Source organism: Scyliorhinus torazame, chromosome 12 (genome assembly GCF_047496885.1).
Source record: "Scyliorhinus torazame isolate Kashiwa2021f chromosome 12, sScyTor2.1, whole genome shotgun sequence".
Classification (NCBI taxonomy): Eukaryota; Metazoa; Chordata; class Chondrichthyes; order Carcharhiniformes; family Scyliorhinidae; genus Scyliorhinus; species Scyliorhinus torazame.
In genome coordinates, this window is record NC_092718.1 from 174,171,451 (window position 1) to 174,193,556 (window position 22,106).

At 50.7% G+C, this 22,106-nt stretch overlaps 1 protein-coding gene across 1 annotated transcript in view; it reads right to left on the bottom strand.

Moving 5' to 3' along the window:
• LOC140387114 (eosinophil peroxidase-like) overlaps positions 1 to 22,106 on the bottom strand; it is a 221,004-nt gene that overhangs the window by 73,195 nt on the left and 125,703 nt on the right. The window contains exons 8-9 of the mRNA XM_072470125.1: positions 5,543 to 5,900; positions 3,593 to 3,753 (exon numbers count right to left, since the gene is read on the bottom strand). Coding sequence (XP_072326226.1) covers positions 3,593 to 3,753; positions 5,543 to 5,900 — 519 coding nt within the window. The remainder of the gene's footprint in view (positions 1 to 3,592; positions 3,754 to 5,542; positions 5,901 to 22,106) is intronic.

The window sequence follows — 22,106 nt, forward strand, 5'->3', positions numbered from 1 at the left end:
GAGCATCTGAAGAGGAGCACCGAGCAAATCTTGAAAAGGGTTTAAAAAGATTTAAGAAGTCTGAAGTAAGGCGGAAAAGAGAAAAATGTATGTTCCAAGCTCATGAATAATCGTACGTAGAATTTAGAGTAGACGCCAAAGAGCTGTACCCTATGGAGGAGAAGCTAAAAGTAATTAAGGGAGCACTGGCCCCCAAAATTTGTCGGAATTTAAATCCTTTTTAGGAATGGTGAATTATTGTGACAGATTTATTCCTAATCTTTCTACAATATTGGCACCCTTACACATGCTACTCAAGAAGCCATAGCGGCTGAGGTTACCATGAAGGTCCTGTCTTCTCAAGCTTGCCCTTCCCCTGATGTGTGGTGACCCTCAGGTTAAATCGCCACCAGTCAGCTCTTCCCCTCAAAGGGGAAAACAGCCTATGGTCCTCTGGGACTAAGGCAACTTTACTTACTTTACTTTACTCAAGAAGCATGAGAGGTGGTATTGGAGAGAGCATCAGAAAGGAGCCTTCAACCAGGGCAGACTAGCTTCGCAGTCATCCAATTTCTTGTTTAATTTTGCCCTTTCATGATAGAATTTCAAATGTGGTTTGAGAGCGAGAAACTGGAGTCCCGCACTAGCGATCTGGAGTTAAACAAGGGCAATTGCGTAGGCATGAGGACAGATTTGGCCCTCATGGACTGGGCAGGAAGACTAAAAAGTAGGACAGTTGATGAGCAGCGGCAGTTGTTTAAGGAGATGTTCAATTCCTCACAACTAAAATATATTCCAGAGAGAATTTTGTAAGAGGGTGAAAAACATCCATGGCTAAGCAAGGAAGTTAAAGATAACATAAAGACAATCTGGGCATACCATATTGCAAAGGCCAGTTTCAGGCTGGAAGATTGGGAAACTTGTAAAGATCAACAAAAGGTTACTAAAAAAAGTTATAAAAAGAGCAACAAAAGGTTACTAAAAAAAGTTTTAAAAAGAGCAAGGGTAAATTATGAAATAAAATTAGCGCAAAATATAAAAAAGGATAGCAAAAGCTTCTAAAGGTATATAAAAGGGAAGAATGTAGTTCAAGTGAATGATGGTCCCTTGGGGGATCAGACTGGGGAGCTAATAGTGGGATCACAGAAATGGCAGAGATGCTAAATCAATATTTTGCCTATTTTTACGGTGGAGGACACTAGTACTATCCTAATAGTAGCAGGTAATACAGAGATAACAGAAAGGAAGGAACTGAGAACAATCATCATCAACAGGGAAAAAGTACTGAAGAAAATATGGGGTTTGAAGGCAGAGAAGTCCCCAGGGCTTGATGGGTTACATCCTAGGGTCTTAAAGGAAGTGGCAGCAGAGATAGTGGATCCATTGGTTAAAATATTCCAAAATTCCCTGGACATGGGAAAGGTTCCAGTGGATTGTAAAATGCTAATGTAACACCTTTATTCAAAAAGGGAGGGAGGCAGAAAGTAGAAAACTATAGATTAGTTAGTTTAACATCTGTTATTGGGCAATTGTTAGAATCCATTATTAAAGAAGTAATCATAGGACATTTGGAAAGCCAAAGTGCAATCAATGAAGGGTCCAATGAAGGGTTAATCGTGTTTGCCTATTGATAGAGTTCTTTGACAATGTAACAAGCCAAGTGGATAATGGATATCCTGTAGATGTAGTGGGCTGGATTCTCCGCAGCCCCGTGCCGAAATCGCATTCGGCCCGGTCCCCGGAGAATCGCTCGGGAATCGCTCGCTCGGGATCTACGCGGCACGGCTAGAGGGTCATTGACAGAGGCACCCCGCCACAATTCTCCACGCAAAACTGGCCAAGTTCCCGGCGGCGTGGTTCCAAACACGTATCGGCCAGCAGGAACCTCAGGTGGCAGCTGAGGACTCAGTCCGCGCCCGCCCTGGTGGGGGGCGGGGGATCGATCACCAGGGGGACTCATGGAAGGCTAGGGGAGCAATGGGGCAGAATGGATCCGTGGGCGTGCGCTATCTCGGGGTGGCCTATATTTTGGATGACAGTCCACGGACCTGGTCTGCCATCGTACACAGCGCGGCTGCTGCAAGCCGCTGCCATGCGTATGCGCAAACTCCCGAATTGCGGGGCCCCCTATCCGCAGGCAGAGCTGTGAGGAGCACTCCGGGGCTCTGCCATCCCCCTGCAGGTAGGAGAATCGTTTAGGACTTTCTTAAGGAAAGTCAAGAGTGAGATGCCAGGTTTTTACGCTGGCCTGGGGACATAGCCCCATTTCTGGAGAATCCAGCCCAGTATATCTGGACTTCCAGAAAGCATTTGATAAGGTGCCGCACAAAAGGTTAATACACAAGGTAATATTACATGGGCTTAGAGGTCATTTATTAGCTTGGATAGAAGACTTGCTAACTGACAGAACGCCGACTCAAGAAAACTTGACAGAACATTTGAGTTGGATTATTTGGTTTACGTGAAGAATTGTGATGCTGGAGCAAATTAGATCCCTGGACTGGTTGTGGCCAGAGCAGATCCAGTGTCATTCAAGATAGATGTCCAAGGAAAAAGGGTGAAGAACCACCAGGACCATTTGAGGAGGAGAGAATCGCACAACGGACCAGTGAGGCAGCCCACCCATAGTATGCCTGTCAGTGATGTTGCCTTGGATGGAGGTAATGCTGCAGCAAGCTTCCCTGATGTAATCCTAGTAATATTAAAGGGGAACTGGGGGAAATATCTTTACGGACACATCTTCAGAAGTCGAGAGTCAATCAATTGAAGTTCAAACCGAAGCTACCTCTACTGCAGGAGCAGCCGCTAGTAAATTACGACACACCCAAAGGATCAGGAAGTACCCAGTCCGACTTATCTTATAAGGGACTGTGCTGAGATCAATTTGTTGTATAATATTATAAATAATTCCATTATTGTTGTAATATATTAATCAGGTACTTGAAGCGGGAGGGAAGAGGTAGCCAGCCCCTTTATGGAGCAAGTTCACAGAGGGTCATGTGACCCATTGGCCCATTCGGCTGGAGCACGTGTATCCTGGGGCTAGTACATGTTTTACTGTTAGTTAAGAGTTTGGAGTTATGGAGTACGGCAGCCTTTATCTCATTCTCTGTGAATAGTTATTTATCTGAATAAACTGTTTATTCATTAACTACTTAGTGATCACCAGTCTTTGAAGATACCACAATAGTCATTCATTTGGCACCTTTTTGGTTGAATTAACACTGCAACGTTTCCATTGCTTTTGTGCCCTTAGAGAAATGGTCCAATTCTCTTTATATGTCTCCATGGGAACATAAAAAGAGTACTGTTTTTGCTTTTGTATCACTGGCAGGGAGGCACATTTACTCCCATACAAGTCTGTGCATGTAGCCAAATTCAAACCATTCATCTTGAAACAACAACTTTCTGAAATCTTGACAATTGCTAAACTTGTTAGGTAACGTGGGGTATGCACACTTCAAACATTACGTGTTAACTGTGTAGAGGTGCACAAACACACAAGTGTGCATGCGCACTAGCCAGATGCGTGCACAAGTAAATGAGTAAGTACACATGACAATCCGACGAGCGAAGGTATTATGGTAGGTTTGTGAGCCGCATTTTAATCCACCTGCTGAACTGCTCCCATTATTTTCCTCGTCTCCTGGTAGATTGTTTCTCCGTCCCAGTGTGGGTTCAGTTTCTTCAGTTCTCTCGCTAAGCGATTGTGCTGCCGTAGGAATAATGTATGTAAGACACTCATCCTGATGTGTTCATTGACGCGATTGTCACCTGTGTGGTTAAAAGGGATGATAAACTCTAGGAATCTGAAATAATAATGGAAAATGCTGAAAATACTCTGGAGGTTCATCAGCAACTGAGCTGACAAAATAAACATTAAGGTTTGGCTGTAGATTCCTGTCATAATCTGGGGTTAAGCAGGTCACGGAACATTAATGAAATCTTATACAGGTCATGGGGCACTTATGAGACTGGGGGATTGATATTCCAAAATGACTATGGGGAATATGCACTCCCCCACTGTAGACCTTCTACATCCTGTATAAAACCAGAGGGCCATGAACTGTGAGCTGGTTCCTACGGTAGAGTAACTGCTCTGTAGTCTTGGTTCTGTTGCATTAAATCTTTTTCCTTTGACTCAACCTGTTCAGCTGAGTGTGGATTCCTTCCCGGACCTTATAATAATTCTCTCATCAGGATTGGAAACAGAGAACCAAACAATTTTATAGGACTGAAGAAAGATAGCTGGTTTAGCTCAGTGGGCTAGCCAGCTGGTTTGTAATGCAGAACAAGGCCAGCAGCACGGGTTCAATTCCCGTACCAGCTTACCCGAACAGGCAACTAGGGACTTTTCACAGTAACTTCATACTTGTGACAATAAAAAGATTATCGAGAAGCGATGAGAAAGAAAATCACAAGAATACCAGATACTAATGCCTGCCACAAAGTGTTGACTAGCTTAATGGTCTGTTTACAGATTATCTGAAAATAGAAACAGAGGACGACCGATGCCAATTATAGATAAACCATTCCAATAAGTCAGCAAAGTGTATTAATTTGAATTTGCATGGGGAAAATGCACAGGCAAAAATAGATTTGTCAGAATGGAGAGGAATAAAGTGGAAGACAGATCGAAGATTCAGGTTGAGGAACACTTGGAATGCTGCAGTGATCGAGTCTGGAGGTGATATAAGGGGGCTGGATTCTCCGGTCCCACTGCCACGTGTCTCTTGGTGGAGCGCTGTTTGTTGATGGTTAGGATTCTCTCTTCCCACAGTTTGTCAAAGGGTTTTCCCATTGAAGCCAGGAAACCCACGGGTGAGCGTGCACTGCCAGCGGGAAAATACAACCCCAACGGCCGGAGAATTTCACCCAGGATTTCAGTGACAGAAGAGCTGAGATAGTAGGCAGATTCGAGCCATGCTGTGGAGGTCTAAGGAAGCAGTCTTTGGGTTGGAGAGGATGTGCCTCACAATATAAAAGGAAAAACTGCTAATATTTGTAAATCTGCAATAATATTTAAATACATGAATAGGATGGGAATAGAGGGATATGGACCCAGGGAGTAAAGAAGACTTTAGTTTAGATGGGCAGCATGGTTGGCACAGGCTTGGAGGGCCAAAGGGCCTGTTCCTGTGCTGTACTTTTCTTTGTTCTTTGTAAGATAATGCAAGAGTTCCCTCAGCAGCTGAAAAAGAAATGGCAAGTTCCCAGATAGACACCAGCAGACTTAAATTGTTGAAGGGGTTGGGGGTGGTGGGGGTAGGTTTCTGACCCTAAAACTTATCTTTTCCCTGATACAAAATTCATTCTCTTAATTGAATTAACAGTAAGCTGCTTTCAAACATAGTCCTATGTTGAACTATCTTTAAAACATATATTAATGCCTATTTAAGCTACTCCAAAGTTCCGTAACACAGAGCAAAATTAGTTCTCATTTGCAATTTTGGCGAATGTTTTATGCAACCAATAACAAGCTATATATTGTACATCGAACAACAGAATTCTATGCACATCAGGTGTACCATTTGAACACGCTACCTAGTTTTTTTTTTCTTACCAGCATGAAAACATGGAATTCCAGAGTGACCTTTATCACTTGTCTTGCAGCTAGTCTGACCACAAGGGTTTATGGAGGTGTCCACGAATGGTAAGAGTTCCAGTCCATTGTCTGTGAAGAACTTATTCACACGTAACAGACCCAAATCATTCTCTTGGTCTCTTATAGTGTTTGCCACAGCTTCAGTGCTGCCATACACCATGTTGGCATCTATGAAGGACGTTATACTATTCAACTGTTCACGAACGCAAAGCTGGCCAAAGATTCTGGCTGCCTGCTGAGTGACACACGCAGGAGCAGATCGAAAGAAAGGAAGGCATTCATTGGGTTGTGTAAACGTAGGATCATCTGACGGAACCTGCAATGAATTAGAGTCATCGTCATAGAGTCAAACAGTGCAGAAAAGACCCTTTGCCCATCGAGTCTGCACCGACAATAAGTATCTGATCCCACGCTAATCCCACTTACCAGCACTTGTCCCATACCCTTGAATGTGATGGTGTTTCGACCGCTCATCCAAGTGTTTTTTAAAGGTTGTGAGGTTTCCAGCCTCCACTATCTTCCCAGGCAGTGCATTCCAGATTCTCAACACCCCCTGAGTGAATCCTTTTGTATCATATCCCCTTGAAATCTCGTGGCCATCACCCTAAAACTATGCCTCCTTGTGATTGACCCCTCAACCAAGGGGAACAGCTGCTTCCTATTTACCCTGTCCAAGCCCCTCATAATCTTATACACCTCAATCATATTCCCCTCAGCCTTCTCTGCTCCGAAGAAAACTCTCCAAGCCTGTCCAATCTCTCCTAATTGCTCAGATGCTCCATCCACGGCAATATTCTGGTGAATCTCCACTGTATCCCTCCACTTCAATCACATCCTTCCTATAGTGAGGTGACCAGAATGTCACACATTACTACAGCTGTGGCCTATCCAACATTCTGTATAGCTCCAACATAACCTCCTTGCTCTTATAACCTATGCCATGACTGATAAAGGCAAGTATCCCATATGCCTTCTTAACGACCATCTTGACCTGCTCTGCCGCCTTCAGGGATCTGCGAACAAGTATCCCAATATCCATACATTCCTCTGAGCTTCCTAGGGCTGGATTCTCTGACCCGCAACGTCGGAAACAGGCATCAGCTGAAAATCGAGGTTGCCGCCGGGCACTAAGCTGACCACCTCACTCAGGCGCCCTGGTGGCGGCGACAACACACTCCACGCCCCGCGCCAGCATCGGAATTCAAAACTGACATTTGCATGCGTTACCGTATCATTACCGGGTTTGACCACAACATGTGTGCCACACCGAGGACCCACGGCACACTGCAGCTATGCTCCCAACAGGTGCCAAAGCCCCCTCGTCCAGCCCCATCCATAGGTCCTTCTCACACGCAAGCCACCAAGCATGGAGGCGGTCGATGGCACAATGTGACTCCCCCCCAACCCACACCCCGGTGCTACCTTGCTGATGGGGTAATGCACAGCCCATCCAAGGGGGACACGCACAGTAGTCCCCACTGGCAGACACAGGACAGGGACCACAGTGCGTACCGCTGACATGGGTTGCGGTAGCCACAGGTAACCCTGGTGACAGGGCTGGCCGGTGAGTTTAGAGGCTCTCCGGTCATCGATGGGGTCGGGGGTGCACTGTGGAAGGGGTGGGGTCAGATTGTAGGGGGGTGGGGGGGGGGGGGGCATGTGGAGGGTGGGGCTGCAGTGTAATCCAGGGCCATCGCGTATCCCGTTGAACTTGGATGGGCACAGGAGTGCACATCTTGCTAACACATTTTCTCTTTATCCCCTGCAGAGAATGAATTTTGGAATACAGTCAGGAATGGTTGCCTTCTACCTGGCTGCAGCTGCCCTTGCAGATGCACTGCGGATGCAGGCACAGTCGCTGCCCGGAGATGACCCTGCACTACAGGAGCCTGTCCTAGAAGAGCAGGGACTAGATGGTGAGGCTGGAGAGCCAGCCGTCCAGCAGGCTGAGGAGGTGGTGCGAAGAAGGCATTGCAACAGGGCACGTGTGTACCGTCGGCGCCTGTCCTTTGAGGACTTGCCGGACTGAATGTGCCGCCGAAGGCTGCGGCTAAGTGGGGAGACCATGCCAGATGATGGCGCACTTGGAACCACAAGGGGTATAGAGGAGGACTCCCATTCCCGGTGGTCGTCAAGGTGATGGTCGCCCTGAACATCTATACCACGGGGACCTTCCAGTTGCCGAGTGGGGACCTGTCTGGGATCTCGCAAACATCCACACACAGTTGCACCGCACTGTGATTGACAAGGGTTATCCGCTGCGGTCATGGCTAATGGCGCTTGTCTGAAGGCCTCAGACCAACGCTCAGAACCGTTACAATGACGCCAATGCAGCAACCAGGAGTGTAATTGAGCGGTGCATCAGCAACTTGAAGAAGCGCATCCGATGCATGGGCCACTCAATGTGGCCCGAGGAGAGTCTCCCACATCGTGCTGGCCTGCTGTGCCCTGCATAACATTGTGATGCTGGAGGAGGAGTGGCAGGCCTCATCCTATGAGGAGGATGTGGAGGATGGCCAGGATGGACACCTGGGCATGGGGCCCAGGCAGGCACAGGAGGCCGGCCGCACAATGTGTGGACCATTGCTGCCACGCACGAGACAACCTCATCACCTCAAGTTTCGCTGACTAGGGGGTCTGACCACCAGCAGATGAACCTCCCTCTCCCAGCTCCCCACATCCCCCCGCCCCAAAGCCACCCACCTCGTCCCCTGTCCCCTCTCCCTTCACTCCATCCCCCTCACGCAGGCTCCTCCACTCCCCTCTGAGGTTCCCATCAACTTCACTACAGGGTGTTGGCCCTGGATTGGCAGCCGTAGCGGGTCTAGTCCATGGATGGAGGATGATGATGACCGGCTGGAGATAAGTTCTGGTGCTCTTCATCGTTTGACAAAGTCTGACTCCTGCCTTTGGTCCCACAGGTTTAGCACAGTGGGCTAAACAGCAGGCTTGTATTGCAGAACAATGCCAGAAGCACGGGTTCAGTTCCCGTACCGGCCTCCCCGAACAGGCGACTAGGAGCTTTTCACAGTAACTTCATTGAAGTCTACTTGTGACAATAAGCAATTATTATTATTATTAATATTTCACTGTCCACCCAGGTGGTCCCTGCATGTGTGCTAGTCACTCCATCTCACTGGCCCTTGGACCCCCTGGAGAGGTGGGGTGGGGTTGGGGCTGGCGAGTGAGGGTGCAGTTTGGGTATGGTGAGCGGTGATGGGTCATAATACTTGCCCCCCCCCACATACCTGGCCCCGTCACCTGCCGCACCTGAGGGTGACCCCGGGTAGGATTTTGGACTATCATGGAGGCCCTGCCCATGCCCTCCTCCAACACCCACACTCCACACCATTGACCACCCACACCCCTCCACCCGGCACACCCTCTACACCCAGCCCATCCCTCACACCCTTCAGACAGAGGGTTGTGGCAGATCGGAACGTCAAGTGAACAGGTGTTTATTAGTGCTGCATCCAATAATTGTGTCCTGGCCTCTAATACTATCCTGTGTGCTGCACCCCTGCTAATTAACTGGTGTCTAACCTTCCGTTCTTGTGCGATCTACTGCTCCTTCAAGGCGGGGTCCCAGGCAGCACTTCAGATGTGAAGGCGGCATGCTGCTACCTCACCCTGTGACCTTGGGTACCTTTGGTGGCCGTCCTCTGGAGCAACTGGCCCTCGTTGGGCCCGGCCGACTTTTCGATGTCACAAGTGGTGGGGTGCCACCCTGTTCTGCCTGATGCCCCAGAGACATGCCAGTGTCAAGTGGGGGTGGATTAGGAGGTGCTGAGCACTCCCCTGCGACTGTCACCGGCAGGGGCCCCATCACCTCCTCCTCTCTCTGGGTGCCCGATAGCTCCCGGGTTATTCCTTGGGATGGTGGCATGACTGGAGTGAGATCGTGAGGTACTACTGTCACCAGGAACTACCAGTCCTGGAGGCCAGCTCTCATCCTGACCAGAGTCTCAATGCCCTCAGCCATGAAGTACAGGGACTGGGCCACGTCTGTCTGCGACTATGCCAGATATGCCAGTTCCCCACCAGTGCTGTTGATGCCTTCAGCCAAGGCCCTTTGTAATGAAGCCACACTCTGGAGCACCGCAGCAATGTCCATGTGGGCCTGATACATGACTGCCTGTGACTGGGCTGCCCTGTTCTGTACCACAGCCACTGCCCGCATAGTGTGCCCCAGTCCTTGGACATCTTGACCTATGGCCGTGACTCTTGCACCTAAGGCTTCCACCATGGAAGCCACTTGTTCAGTGTTGGCCTGGGTAGCATGCATTGTCGGCACCTCCTTCTGCATCTGCAGGCACTGGAAGGTAGCTGACACCCCCTCTTGTAGACCCTGGCTCTGCCTCTGCATCTCCAACATTGATGAGTCCGTCTTTTCCAATAGCCTGAGACCTGTCTGGACTGCAGCTAGTTCCTCGGTCAGGCCACCCTCCCACTGTCAGCCCCCTCGGGGGTTTCGACCTCCACCTGATGTCATGAGAATGTCACTTTAAGAAATGTCTGTCTGCTCATGTTACTGCAGTGATGTCAGAGTGTGGGTGGAGCTGAGCTCTGGCTCTGCTTTTTAGTTTCACTTTGAGAAAAGCTTGGGTGTGTCAGTGTTTTTTTGGTTTCGTTTTTTCAGTGTTGGGGCTGAAGCCAGACAAAGCAGGTGTACTGCTGATCTCTCTGCCATGAAAAGACTATCTCTTGACCATTTGGTGAATTCAGAATTATAAATGTTTTCAGTAGTGAATGTAAACCTGATGTGCTTCTGTTAAAAGGTGTTTCTTTTGTCTTCTGGATGTTGTTTGGGAAGTTATTAAGGATGAATTAGTGTTGTATTCTTTGGGGGTTGTATTTGAATTAATGGTTGCTAAGATGTTCACTGTATGTTTTAAAAAGGTGAACTTGAGTTCATTGTTATGCTTTAAAAAAAACTTTTCCATTTCTGTTGTACCACACATGTAGAGTGGGCCGTGTGCTCCCCATACCACAATCTATTAAAAGTTGTGGGTCAGGTGAACTCCAAGATACACTTTGGGGTTCTCTAAACCCTGGCCCATAACACTGATGAACCACAGCATGTGTGATGTGTGCACCAGATAGTGTCCCAGGAACATCTTCACTAAAATGAACCACTGAGGTGACAGTCTCTGGGATGGTGGAGAGTGCAGGTGTTGTCCTCGGATTCGTGCTCCGGGGTGTTGCAGGGTTTCAGGACGAGGTACCCCGGATGGTCCGACCTCGACATATGGTGATCCTGCAAGACAAAAGACAAGACACATGGTGAAATCTCGGGTAAGCGTGGTGTTGGGGAGAGGGGTGACTCACTTGCTATGGGGACATCGCAATGCATTGAGGGGGGGGGGGGGGGGGGGGGGGAGGAGGGGTAGGGGAGGGAGGGATGGGGGTGATGCCTGGGGCCATGAGGTGGTGTCTCACCTAAGCTGCCCTAAGAAATGTGTTCATTTTCCTCCAGCACTGCAGGCTGGTTCTCAGGGTGGGGCCTATGGTGCTCACCTCCTCTGATACCTCTGTCCAGACACAGTTCACATCAGCGGGAAGTAGCCTCCTGCCCGCCCTGGGGAAGAAGGTGCCTCGCTTCTCCTCCACAACATCCAGAATGGTCTCCAGCTCCGCATCTGCAAACCTCGGGGCAGCTCTGCGTGGGGTGAATTTCCTGCTTGGAGTGGGAGTATGTGGGGAGTGGAGTGCGTATTTGCAGCTTGTCAAGCTCTCCAGAGCCAATTCTGGCCCCAGCAAATCCGACTCCGGCACCAGTTGGAATTGCACTAGTTTCACATGGGTAAAATGCTGGCACATTAGCATGTCCTGAATGGGTCCAGAACTCACGCCCTCGACAAAACTGGAGAACACTCCCAATTCAGTCCTGCCGGCAATACTTTGCGCGAGATTTTCTGTTACCCAATGCCAAAATCGGGAAATGTGATTGGGCAATCGGTTCCAATGCCGAAATCGTGGCAGGTGCCAATTTGACGCCAAATCGGAATGCTCCAGCACCTCGTCAGCTGCGTCATGCGTTCCGGAACGCACGTACAGTCGACACCGTTTACATATCATTAGCGAGCCTGACCCGGTATTGTCCGGGGCCTCCACAATTCTCCCCCTTGAGGTACCCTCAATAACGACGTTTAGAGTGTAAACGGCAAAGAAGGCTTTAATAGACGAAGAACTATGCTAGAGCCGAGACATGTGCTAACTGCTGCACAGCCCACAAGGCAGCCCCTTATATGTGGTGTGGAGATGCCGGCGTTGGACTGGGGTGAGCACAGTACGAAGTCTTACAACACCAGGTTAAAGTCCAACAGGTTTGTTTCGATGTCACTAGCTTTCAGAGCGCTGCTCCTTCCTCAGGTGAATGATGAGGTATGTTCCAGAAACACATATATAGACAGATTCAAAGATGCCAGACGGTGCTTGGAATGCGAGCATTAGCAGGTGATTAAATCTTTACAGATCCAGAGATGGGGTTACCCCAGGTTAAAGAGGTGTGAATTGTGTCAAGCCAGGACAGTTAGTAGGATTTCGCAGGCCAGGTGGTGGGGGATGAATGTAATGCGACATGAATCCCAGGTCCCGGTTGAGGCCGCACTCATGTGTGCGGAACCTGGCTATAAGTTTTTGCTTGGCGATTCTGCGTTGTCGCGCGTCCTGAAGGCCGCCTTGGAGAACGCTTACCCGGAGATCAGAGGCTGAATGCCCTTGACTGCTGAAGTGTTCCCCAACTGGAAGGGAACATTCCTGCCTGGTGATTGTTGCGCGATGGCCGTTCATTCGTTGTCGCAGCGTCTGCATGGTCTCACCAATGTACCACGCTTCGGGACATCCTTTCCTGCAGCGTATCCTCCTGCAGGAAAGGATGTCCCGAAGCGTGGTACATTGGCGAGACCATGCAGACGCTGCGACAACGAATGAACGGACATCGCGCGACAATCACCAGGCAGGAATGTTCCCTTCCAGTCGGGGAACACTTCAGCAGTCAAGGGCATTCAGCCTCTGATCTCCGGGTAAGCGTTCTCCAAGGCGGCCTTCAGGACGTGCGACAACGCAGAATCGCCGAGCAGAAACTTATAGCCAAGTTCCGCACACATGAGTGCTGCCTCAACCGGGACCTGGGATTCATGTCGCATTACATTCATCCCCCACCATCTGGCCTGCGAAATCCTACCAACTGTCCTGGCTTGACACAATTCACACCTCTTTAACCTGGGGTAACCCCATCTCTGGATCTGTAAAGATTTAATCACCTGCTAATGCTCGCATTCCAAGCATCGTCTGGCATCTTTGAATCTGTCTATATATGTGTTTCTGGAACATACCTCTTCATTCACCTGAGGAAGGAGCAGCGCTCTGAAAGCTAGTGACATCGAAACAAACCTGATGGACTTTAACCTGGTGTTGTAAGACTTCGTACTGTCCTTATATATGGCTCACAGATGGGCGGAGCCAGAGGCGGAGTCCCCCAGGTTCCAAGCCCGGTCTTAAAGGGGACATCACCTTACATGATGACAAGGCAGTAACCGTTCATCACATTCACCCCCTGTTTAAAAAAAGAGTCCGGCGGGGTTGAAGTGCCATCATAGGCCCATCCATCTCGGTGGCCGGATCGTTCTCATCGACCTCCTCAGTTTGGGCGGTGGTGCGGCGGGCACGGGCGTCCCAGTTGAGGGTACATCCGGGAGCACAGCGGTCGGAGCTTCGGTCCGGGTCGGGGCAGGGGAACTAGGCAGGGCCAGGGGTAGCGGTGCTGGCGCCGGCGGGGTGTGTAAAGGGGGGGCGCGTGGTAGGTGCTCACCACCGAGGGGTAGGGCCGGAAGGGGGGGTGTTGTAGGGGGCGCCGGGTCCTGCAGGGAAGCGGCGCGGGAAGGGGCGTCTGTAATGGGGGATACAGCGGGTGCCAGATCCCGGAGGGAAACCATATCTTGCCTGCCGTCGGAGTACTCCACGTAGGCGTAACTGGGGTTGGCATGGAGCAATCGGACCTTTACAACCAGGGGGTCCGTTTTATGGCTCCTCGTGTGCCTCCGGAGAAGAACAGGTCCCGGAGCCATCAGCCAAGGTGGAAGCGAGACCCCGGAGGTAGACTTCCTGGGGAAGACAAACAATCGGTTGTGAGGGGTCTCATTCGTGGCCGTGCAGAGGAGTGACCTAATGGAGTGTAGGGCATCGGGTAGGACCTCCTGCCAGCGGGTAGTTGGGAGACGTCTCGACCGCAGGGCCAGAAGGACAGCCTTCCCCACTGTCGCGTTCTCCCACTCCACTTGCCCGTTTCCCTGCAGGTTATAACTGGTCGTTCTGCTCGAGGCGATGCCTTTGCTGAGCAGATACTGACGCAGTTCATCGCTCATGAACGATGTACCCCGGTCGCTGTGGATATAAGCGGGGAAACCGAACAGAGTGAAGATGCTGTGCAGTGCGTTAATCAGGGTGGCTGAGGTCATGTCGGGGCAGGGAATGGCGAATGGGAAACGGGAGAACTCATCGGTAACGGTGAGGAAATAGGCATAATGATTGGTGGATGGGAGGGGCCCCTTGAAGTCCCGCTCAGTCGCTCAAAGGGACCCGAGGCCTTCACGAGCCGAACCTTGTCTGGCCGGTAGAAGTGTGGTTTGCAGATCTGGCAGGCCCTGACCATGGCCTTAACCTCCTTGGTTGAGTAAGGTAGGTTGCGGCACTTGATAAAATGGACGAGCCAGGTAACCCCCGGGTGGCAGAGGTCATTGTGGATGGCTTGTAGGCGGTCGTCCTGCGCGTTGGCACATGTCCCGCGGGACAGGACATCTGGGGGCTCATTGAGCTCCCCTGGACGATACTTGATATCGTACGAGTAGGTGGAGAGTTCGATCCTCCACCTCAAAATGTTATCATTTTTTATTTTGCCCCGTTGCGTGTTATCGAACATATAGGCGACTGACCGTTGGTCATTGACGAGGGTAAACCTCCGACCGGCGAGGTAGTGTCTCCAGCGCCGCACAGCCTCCACAATGGCTTGTGCCTCCTTTTCGACTGCAGAGTGTCGAACCTCGGAGGCGGTGAGGGTTCGGGAGAAGAACGCTACTGGTCTGCCTGCCTGATTGAGGGTAGCAGCCAGGGTGATGTCTGATGCATCGCTCTCTACCTGGAAAGGAATGGTTTCGTCCACCGCGTGCATAGCGGCCTTGATGATGTCGGCCTTGATGCAGTTGAAGGCCAATTGAGCCTCAGCCGAAGGGGAAAAATGGTGGTCTTTATGAGTGGGCGGGCTTTGTCCGCATACTTGGGGACCCACTGGGCGTAATAAGAGAAAAGCCCCAAGCACCGTTTGAGGGCCTTGAGGCTGCGGGGGAGAGGGAGTTCCTTAAGGGGGCGCATGCGGTCGGGGTCGGGACCTAGGACCCCGTCTTCCACGACATCGCCAAGGATGGTTAGCCGGGTGGTGTGGAAAACGCATTTTTCCTCATTACAGGTCAGGTTAAGGGCTCGGGCAGTCTGGAGGAACTTTGCGAGGTTAGTGTCATGGTCCTGCTGGTCATGGCCGCAGGTGGTGACATTGTCCAAGTATGGGTATGTAGCCCGCAAACCGTACTGGTCCACCATTTGGTCCATCACCCTTTGAAAGACAGAGACCCCATTAGTGACATCGAAGGGGACCCTGAGGAAGTGGAAGAGCCGGCTGGCTGCTTCAAAGGCAGTATAGGGGCGGTCTTTTGGTCGGATGGGGAGCTGGTGGTAGGTGGATTTGAGGTCGACCGTGGAAAAGACTCGGTATTGGGCGATCCGATTTACCATTTCCGCGATGCGAGGAAGGGGTACGCATCAAGCTGCGTGAATCGGTTTATGGTCTGGCTATAATCCACAACCAACCGTTTCTTCTCCCCGGACCGGACTACCACCACTTGCGCTCTCCAAGGGCTGTTGCTAGCCTCGATGACCCCTTCTCCCAGTAAACGCTGGACCTCTGACTTGATATAAGTCATATCTTGGGCACTGTAGCACCGGCTCCTGGTGGCGACTGGCTTACAGTCGGGAGTGAGGTTCGTGAATAGCGAGGGGGGTGCGACTTTCAGTGTCGCAAGGCAGCATACCGTGAGGGGGGGGCAAGGGTCTGCCGAACTTCAGTGTCAGGCTTCGGTGGCTGCACTGGAAATCCAGTCCAAGCAGCAGGGGGGCACAGATGTGAAGGAGGATATAAAATTTGAAACGGGTGTATTTGGCACCCTGGAACGAGAGATCCACGATACAGTACCCCTTGATTTGTACGGAGTGGGACCTGGATGCGAGGGCTATGGTTTGGGATGCGGGATGGGTGCGTAGGGAGCAGTGCCTTACCGTTTCAGGATGGATAAAGCTCTCCGTGCTCCCGGAGTCGAAGAGGCATGCAATGTCACGCCCGTTGACCTGAACCGGCATCATAGAGTTCTGCAGGTGTTTTGGCCGAGTTTGGTCGAGGGTGATCGCACCCACTCGCGGGTAGTCCGAGTCCTCAGCCGAGTCGGACTCGTAAAATGGCCGCCCCGTCGGTCGCACGTGTCGGGTCGAGAAGAGGGCCGCCGACAAGATGGCTGCTCTCATGATTCGCATGAGGCTGATGACGCGTCAGAAGGGGGCGTGTCGTGTCGATGCGCAGCCGCATTGCGTGGCCTGTGGGCCTGAGAGACTGATTATCGGGCCGGCTGTTCTTTGTTTTTCTGGCCCCTGGGTCTGGCCAGGCAGACACTCGCAAAAATGCCCTTTCTTCCCCCAGTCGCTGCAGATCGCGGAGCAGGCTGGGCAGCGTGGGCGTGGATGCTGGCCCTGTCCGCAGAAGGAGCACGGTCTGCCCCCATGGTGAGCGGGTCGCCACGTGGCGCAGGCCTGTAATACGGCTGAGTCTGAGGAAGTCCGGGGGGGGCTCGCAGAGTCCGCGGGGTACGTACCCAAGTTATGTCGGGCCACCTCCAGCGAGGAGGCGAGCGTTAGTGTGCCCTGGAGGTCTTTTTCCCCGTTTTCGAGCAGCCGCTGCCGGATGTAGGTCGAGCGGATGCCGGACACGAAAGCGTCTCTGATGTGCAGGTTCATATGGACTTCCCCTGTCACATCCTGATGGTCACAGTCCCTAGCAAGCGCGGTGAGTTTCTCGACGAATTTGTCTAGCGATTGCCCCGAGCGCTGCCATCAGGTAGAGAGCAAATGCCTGGCGTGTACCTCGTTGATGGGTTTGACAAACAGCTTGCGGAGTAACTCAACCGCTCTTCATAAGTCGTCGCCTTTTCGAGCGTGGCGGAGGTTCTGTGACTCACCCGGGCGTGGAGTAGGCTCAGCTTGCATGGCCCCAGGATGGGAATCTTTGCGGAGTCCAGGTATGTCTCGAAGCACCTCAGCCAGTATTTTAAAATTTCCTTTGCCTCCGGTGTCCGTGCTTCCAGATTGAGCTTCTCTGGTTTTAGGCCTGCGTCCATCCTAATCTAGTTTAGTCTATTAAATTGAGGTGCCCTCAATGACGATGCTTAGAGTGTAAACGGTAAAGAAGGCTTTAATAGACAAAGAACTGTGCTAGAGCCGAGACATGTGCTAACTGCTGCACAGCCTTCAAGGCAGCCTCTTATATATGGCTCACAGATGGGCAGAGCCAAAGGCGGAATCCCCCGGGTTCCAAGCCCGGTCTTAAAGGGGACATCACCTTACATGATGACAAGGCAGTGACCGTTCATCACACCCCTCCATTGGGCAAAGTTCCCTACAGCGTGGTTCACTTGTGCTTTTAAAAATCGTGAAACTGGTGTGGCGGCTGCTGAGGGAGAGAGAGGGCGTACGAAAGGTGTCTAACTTCGCCATAGTCGTGCCGCTGGCCGGGGGGGGCTTCTGCCAGAGCCGGGGGGAGTAGGTGGGGTCACGGGGATAGGGTGGAAGTGTGGGCTTAGGTAGGGTGCTCTTTCCAAGGGCCAATGCAGACTCGATGGGCCGAATGGCCTCCTTCTGCACTGTAAATTCTATGACTCTAAGAGTAGTGGGGGTGGCCAGGAGGTGGGCTGTGGGGTCGGGGTGGACGGGCAGGGAACATCATTGCCGCAGCCGGCAAGGCAGCCATGCAGCTACTCACACCGCTAACGGCCCACTTTGAATCTTGTGCCGCAGATCTTATAGGTGTCCCCCCAGGGCATCCCCCTGGGTGCCCTCTGGCCACAGCCAACCCATCAGCTGTATGGGCATGCACCAGCGCAAAATCTTGTTGGCTGGGATGAGTGTTTGTGGGGAGTGTAATGTGTATGTGCGGCTGCAGCTTATCAGCCTACCGAGTGTCAATCACGGACCCGGCAAATCCTGCAATGTTTTTTATTTGAATCGATTGTTCCTCACGGCATTGGTGCTTGTCCCTTAATGGTAGCGGACTCTATCCAGGTGTGGGGCGGGTTTTTATAGAACATAGAACAATACAGCGCAGTACAGGCCCTTCGGCCCACGATGTTGCACCGAAACAAAAGCCATCTAACCTACACTATGCCATTATCATCCATATGTTTATCCAATAAACTTTTAAATGCCCTCAATGTTGGCGAGTTCACTACTGTAGCAGGTAGGGCATTCCACGGCCTCACTACTCTTTGCGTAAAGAACCTACCTCTGACCTCTGTCCTATATCTATTACCCCTCAGTTTAAAGTTATGTCCCCTCGTGCCAGCCATATCAATCCGCGGGAGAAGGCTCTCACTGTCCACCCTATCCAACCCCCTGATCATTTTGTATGCCTCTATTAAGTCTCCTCTTAACCTTCTTCTCTCCAACGAAAACAACCTCAAGTCCATCAGCCTTTCCTCATAAGATTTTCCCTCCATACCAGGCAACATCCTGGTAAATCTCCTCTGCACCCGCTCCAAAGCCTCCACGTCCTTCCTATAATGCGGTGACCAGAACTGTACGCAATACTCCAAATGCGGCCGTACCAGAGTTCTGTACAGCTGCAACATGACCTCCCGACTCCGGAACTCAATCCCTCTACCAATAAAGGCCAACACTCCATAGGCCTTCTTCACAACCCTATCAACCTGGGTGGCAACTTTCAGGGATCTATGTACATGGACACCTAGATCCCTCTGCTCATCCACACTTTCAAGAACTTTACCATTAGCCAAATATTCCGCATTCCTGTTATTCCTTCCAAAGTGAATCACCTCACACTTCTCTACATTAAACTCCATTTGCCACCTCTCAGCCCAGCTCTGCAGCTTATCTATATCCCTCTGTAACCTGCTACATCCTTCCACACTATCGACAACACCACCAACTTTAGTATCGTCTGCAAATTTACTCACCCACCCTTCTGCGCCTTCCTCTAGGTCATTGATAAAAATGACAAACAGCAACGGCCCCAGAACAGATCCTTGTGGTACTCCACTTGTGACTGTACTCCATTCTGAACATTTCCCATCAACCACCACCCTCTGTCTTCTTTCAGCTAGCCAATTTCTGATCCACATCTCTAAATCACCCTCAAACCCCAGCCTCCGTATTTTTTGCAATAGCCTACCGTGGGGAACCTTATCAAACGCTTTGCTGAAATCCATATACACCACATCAACTGCTCTACCCCCGTCTACCTGTTCAGTCACCTTCTCAAAGAACTCAATAAGGTTTGTGAGGCATGACCTACCCTTCACAAAGCCATGCTGACTATCCCTGATCATATTATTCCTATCTAGATGATTATAAATCTTGTCTCTTATAATCCCCTCCAAGACTTTACCCACTACAGACGTGAGGCTCACCGGTCTATAGTTGCCGGGGTTGTCTCTGCTCCCCTTTTTGAACAAAGGGACCACATTTGCTGTCCTCCAGTCCTCTGGCACTATTCCTGTAGCCAATGATGACATAAAAATCAAAGCCAAAGGTCCAGCAATCTCTTCCCTGGCCTCCCAGAGAATCCTAGGATAAATCCCATCAGGTCCCGGGGACTTATCTATTTTCAGCCTGTCCAGAATTGCCAACACCTCTTCCCTACGTACCTCAATGCCATCTATTCTATTAGCCTGGGGCTCAGCATTCTCCTCCACAACAATATCTTTTTCCTGAGTGAATACTGACGAAAAATATTCATTTAGTATCTCGCCTATCTCTTCAGACTCCACACACAATTTCCCATCCCTGTCCTTGACTGGTCCTACTCTTTCCCTAGTCATTCGCTTATTCCTGACATACCTATAGAAAGCTTTTGGGTTTTCCTTGATCCTTCCTGCCAAATACTTCTCATGTCCCCTCCTTGCTCGTCTTAGCTCTCTCTTTAGATCCTTCCTCGCTACCTTGTAACTATCCATCGCCCCAACCGAAACTTCACACTTCATCTTCACATAGGCCTCCTTCTTCCTCTTAACAAGAGATTCCACTTCCTTGGTAAACCACGGTTCCCTCGCTCGACGCCTTCCTCCCTGTCTGACCGGTACATACTTATCAAGAACACGCAGTAGCTGATCCTTGAACAAGCCCCACTTATCCAGTGTGCCCAACACTTGCAGCCTACTTCTCCACCTTATCCCCCCAAGTCACGTCTAATGGCATCATAATTGCCCTTCCCCCAGCTATAACTCTTGCCCTGCGGTATATACTTATCCCTTTCCATCATTAACGTAAACGTCACCGAATTGTGGTCACTGTCCCCAAAGTGCTCTCCTACCTCCAAATCCAACACCTGGCCTGGTTCATTACCCAAAACCAAATCCAACGTGGCCTCGCCTCTTGTTGGCCTGTCAACATATTGTTTCAGGAAACCCTCCTGCACACACTGTACAAAAAACGACCCATCTATTGTACTCGAACTATATCTTTTCCAGTCAATATTTGGAAAGTTAAAGTCTCCCATAATAACTACCCTGTTACTTTCGCTCATATCCAGAATCATCTTCGCCATCCTTTCCTCTACATCCCTAGAACTATTAGGAGGCCTATAAAAAACTCCCAACAGGGTGACCTCTCCTTTCCTGTTTCTAACTTCAGCCCATACTACCTCGGAAGAAGAGTCCCCATCTAGCATCCTCTCCGCCACCGTAATACTGCGCTTGACTAGCAGCGCCACACCTCCCCCTCTTTTGCCTCCTGCTCTGAGCTTACTAAAACACCTAAACCCCGGAACCTGCAACATCCATTCCTGTCCCTGCTCTATCCATGTCTCCGAAATGGCCACAACATCGAAGTCCCAGGTACCAACCCATGCTGCCAGTTCCCCTACCTTGTTTCGTATACTCCTGGCATTGAAGTAGACACACTTCAAACCACCTACCTGAACACTGACCCCCTCCTGCGACGTCAAATCTGTGCTCCTGACCTCTATACTCTCATTCTCCCTTACCCTAAAACTACAATCCAGGTTCCCATGCCCCTGCTGCATTAGTTTAAACCCCCCCCAAAGAGCACTAACAAATCTCCCCCCCAGGATATTTGTGCCCCTCAGGTTCAGATGTAGACCATCCTGTCTGTAGAGGTCCCACCTTCCCCAGAAAGAGCCCCAGTTATCCAGAAATCTGACTCCCTCCTGCCTGCACCATCCCTGTAGCCACGTGTTTAAATGCTCTCTCTCCCTATTCCTCATCTCACTATCACGTGGCACGGGCAACAACCCAGAGATAACAACTCTGTTTGTTCTAGTTCTGAGCTTCCATCCTAGCTCCCTGAAAGCCTGCCTGACATCCTTGTCCCCTTTCCTACCTATGTCGTTAGTGCCAATGTGGACCACGACTTGGGGCTGCTCCCCCTCCCCCCTAAGGACCCGGAAAACACGATCTGAGACATCACGTACCCTTGCACCTGGGAGGCAACATACCAAACGTGAGTCTCTCACGCTCCCACAAAATCTCCTATCTGTGCCCCTGACTATAGAGTCCCCAATTACTAATGCTCTGCTCCTCTCCCCCCTTCCCTTCTGAGCAACAGGGACAGACTCCGTGCCAGAGGCCCGTACCCCATGGCTTACCCCTGGTAAGTCGTCCCCCCCACAAGTATCCAAAGCGGTATACTTGTTTCTCAGGGGAACGACCGCAGGGGATCCCTGCACTGACTGCTTTTTCCCAGTCACTCTTACAGTTACCCACCTATCTCCAATCTTTGGTGTAACTAATTCCCTGAAGCTGCTATCTATGACCCCTTCTGCCTCCCGAATGATCCGAAGTTCTTCCAACTCCAGCTCCAGTTCCCTAACTCGGTCTTGGAGGAGCTGGAGATGGCAGCACTTCCTGCAGGTAAAATCAGCAGGGGCACTAACTGCATCCCTCACCTCAAACATCCTGCAGGAGGAACATTGCACTCCCTTCCCTGCCATTCCTCTTACTTTCTACCAAGATCTGGCTAACAACTAAATTAAATTTTTATAAAAAATAATAATAATATAATAAAATATGAAAAGACTTTTTCTGCCGCAAAGACCATGGATTCTGCGTTGGGGTCAACAATTAGGGCTGGATTCTCCGATTGCCAATGCTGAAATTGCGTTCGTCAATTGGCCGGAGAATCTGTTAATACACCAAAATCGGGGGCGGTGCGGTTTTTCGGATGTTCCGCACCC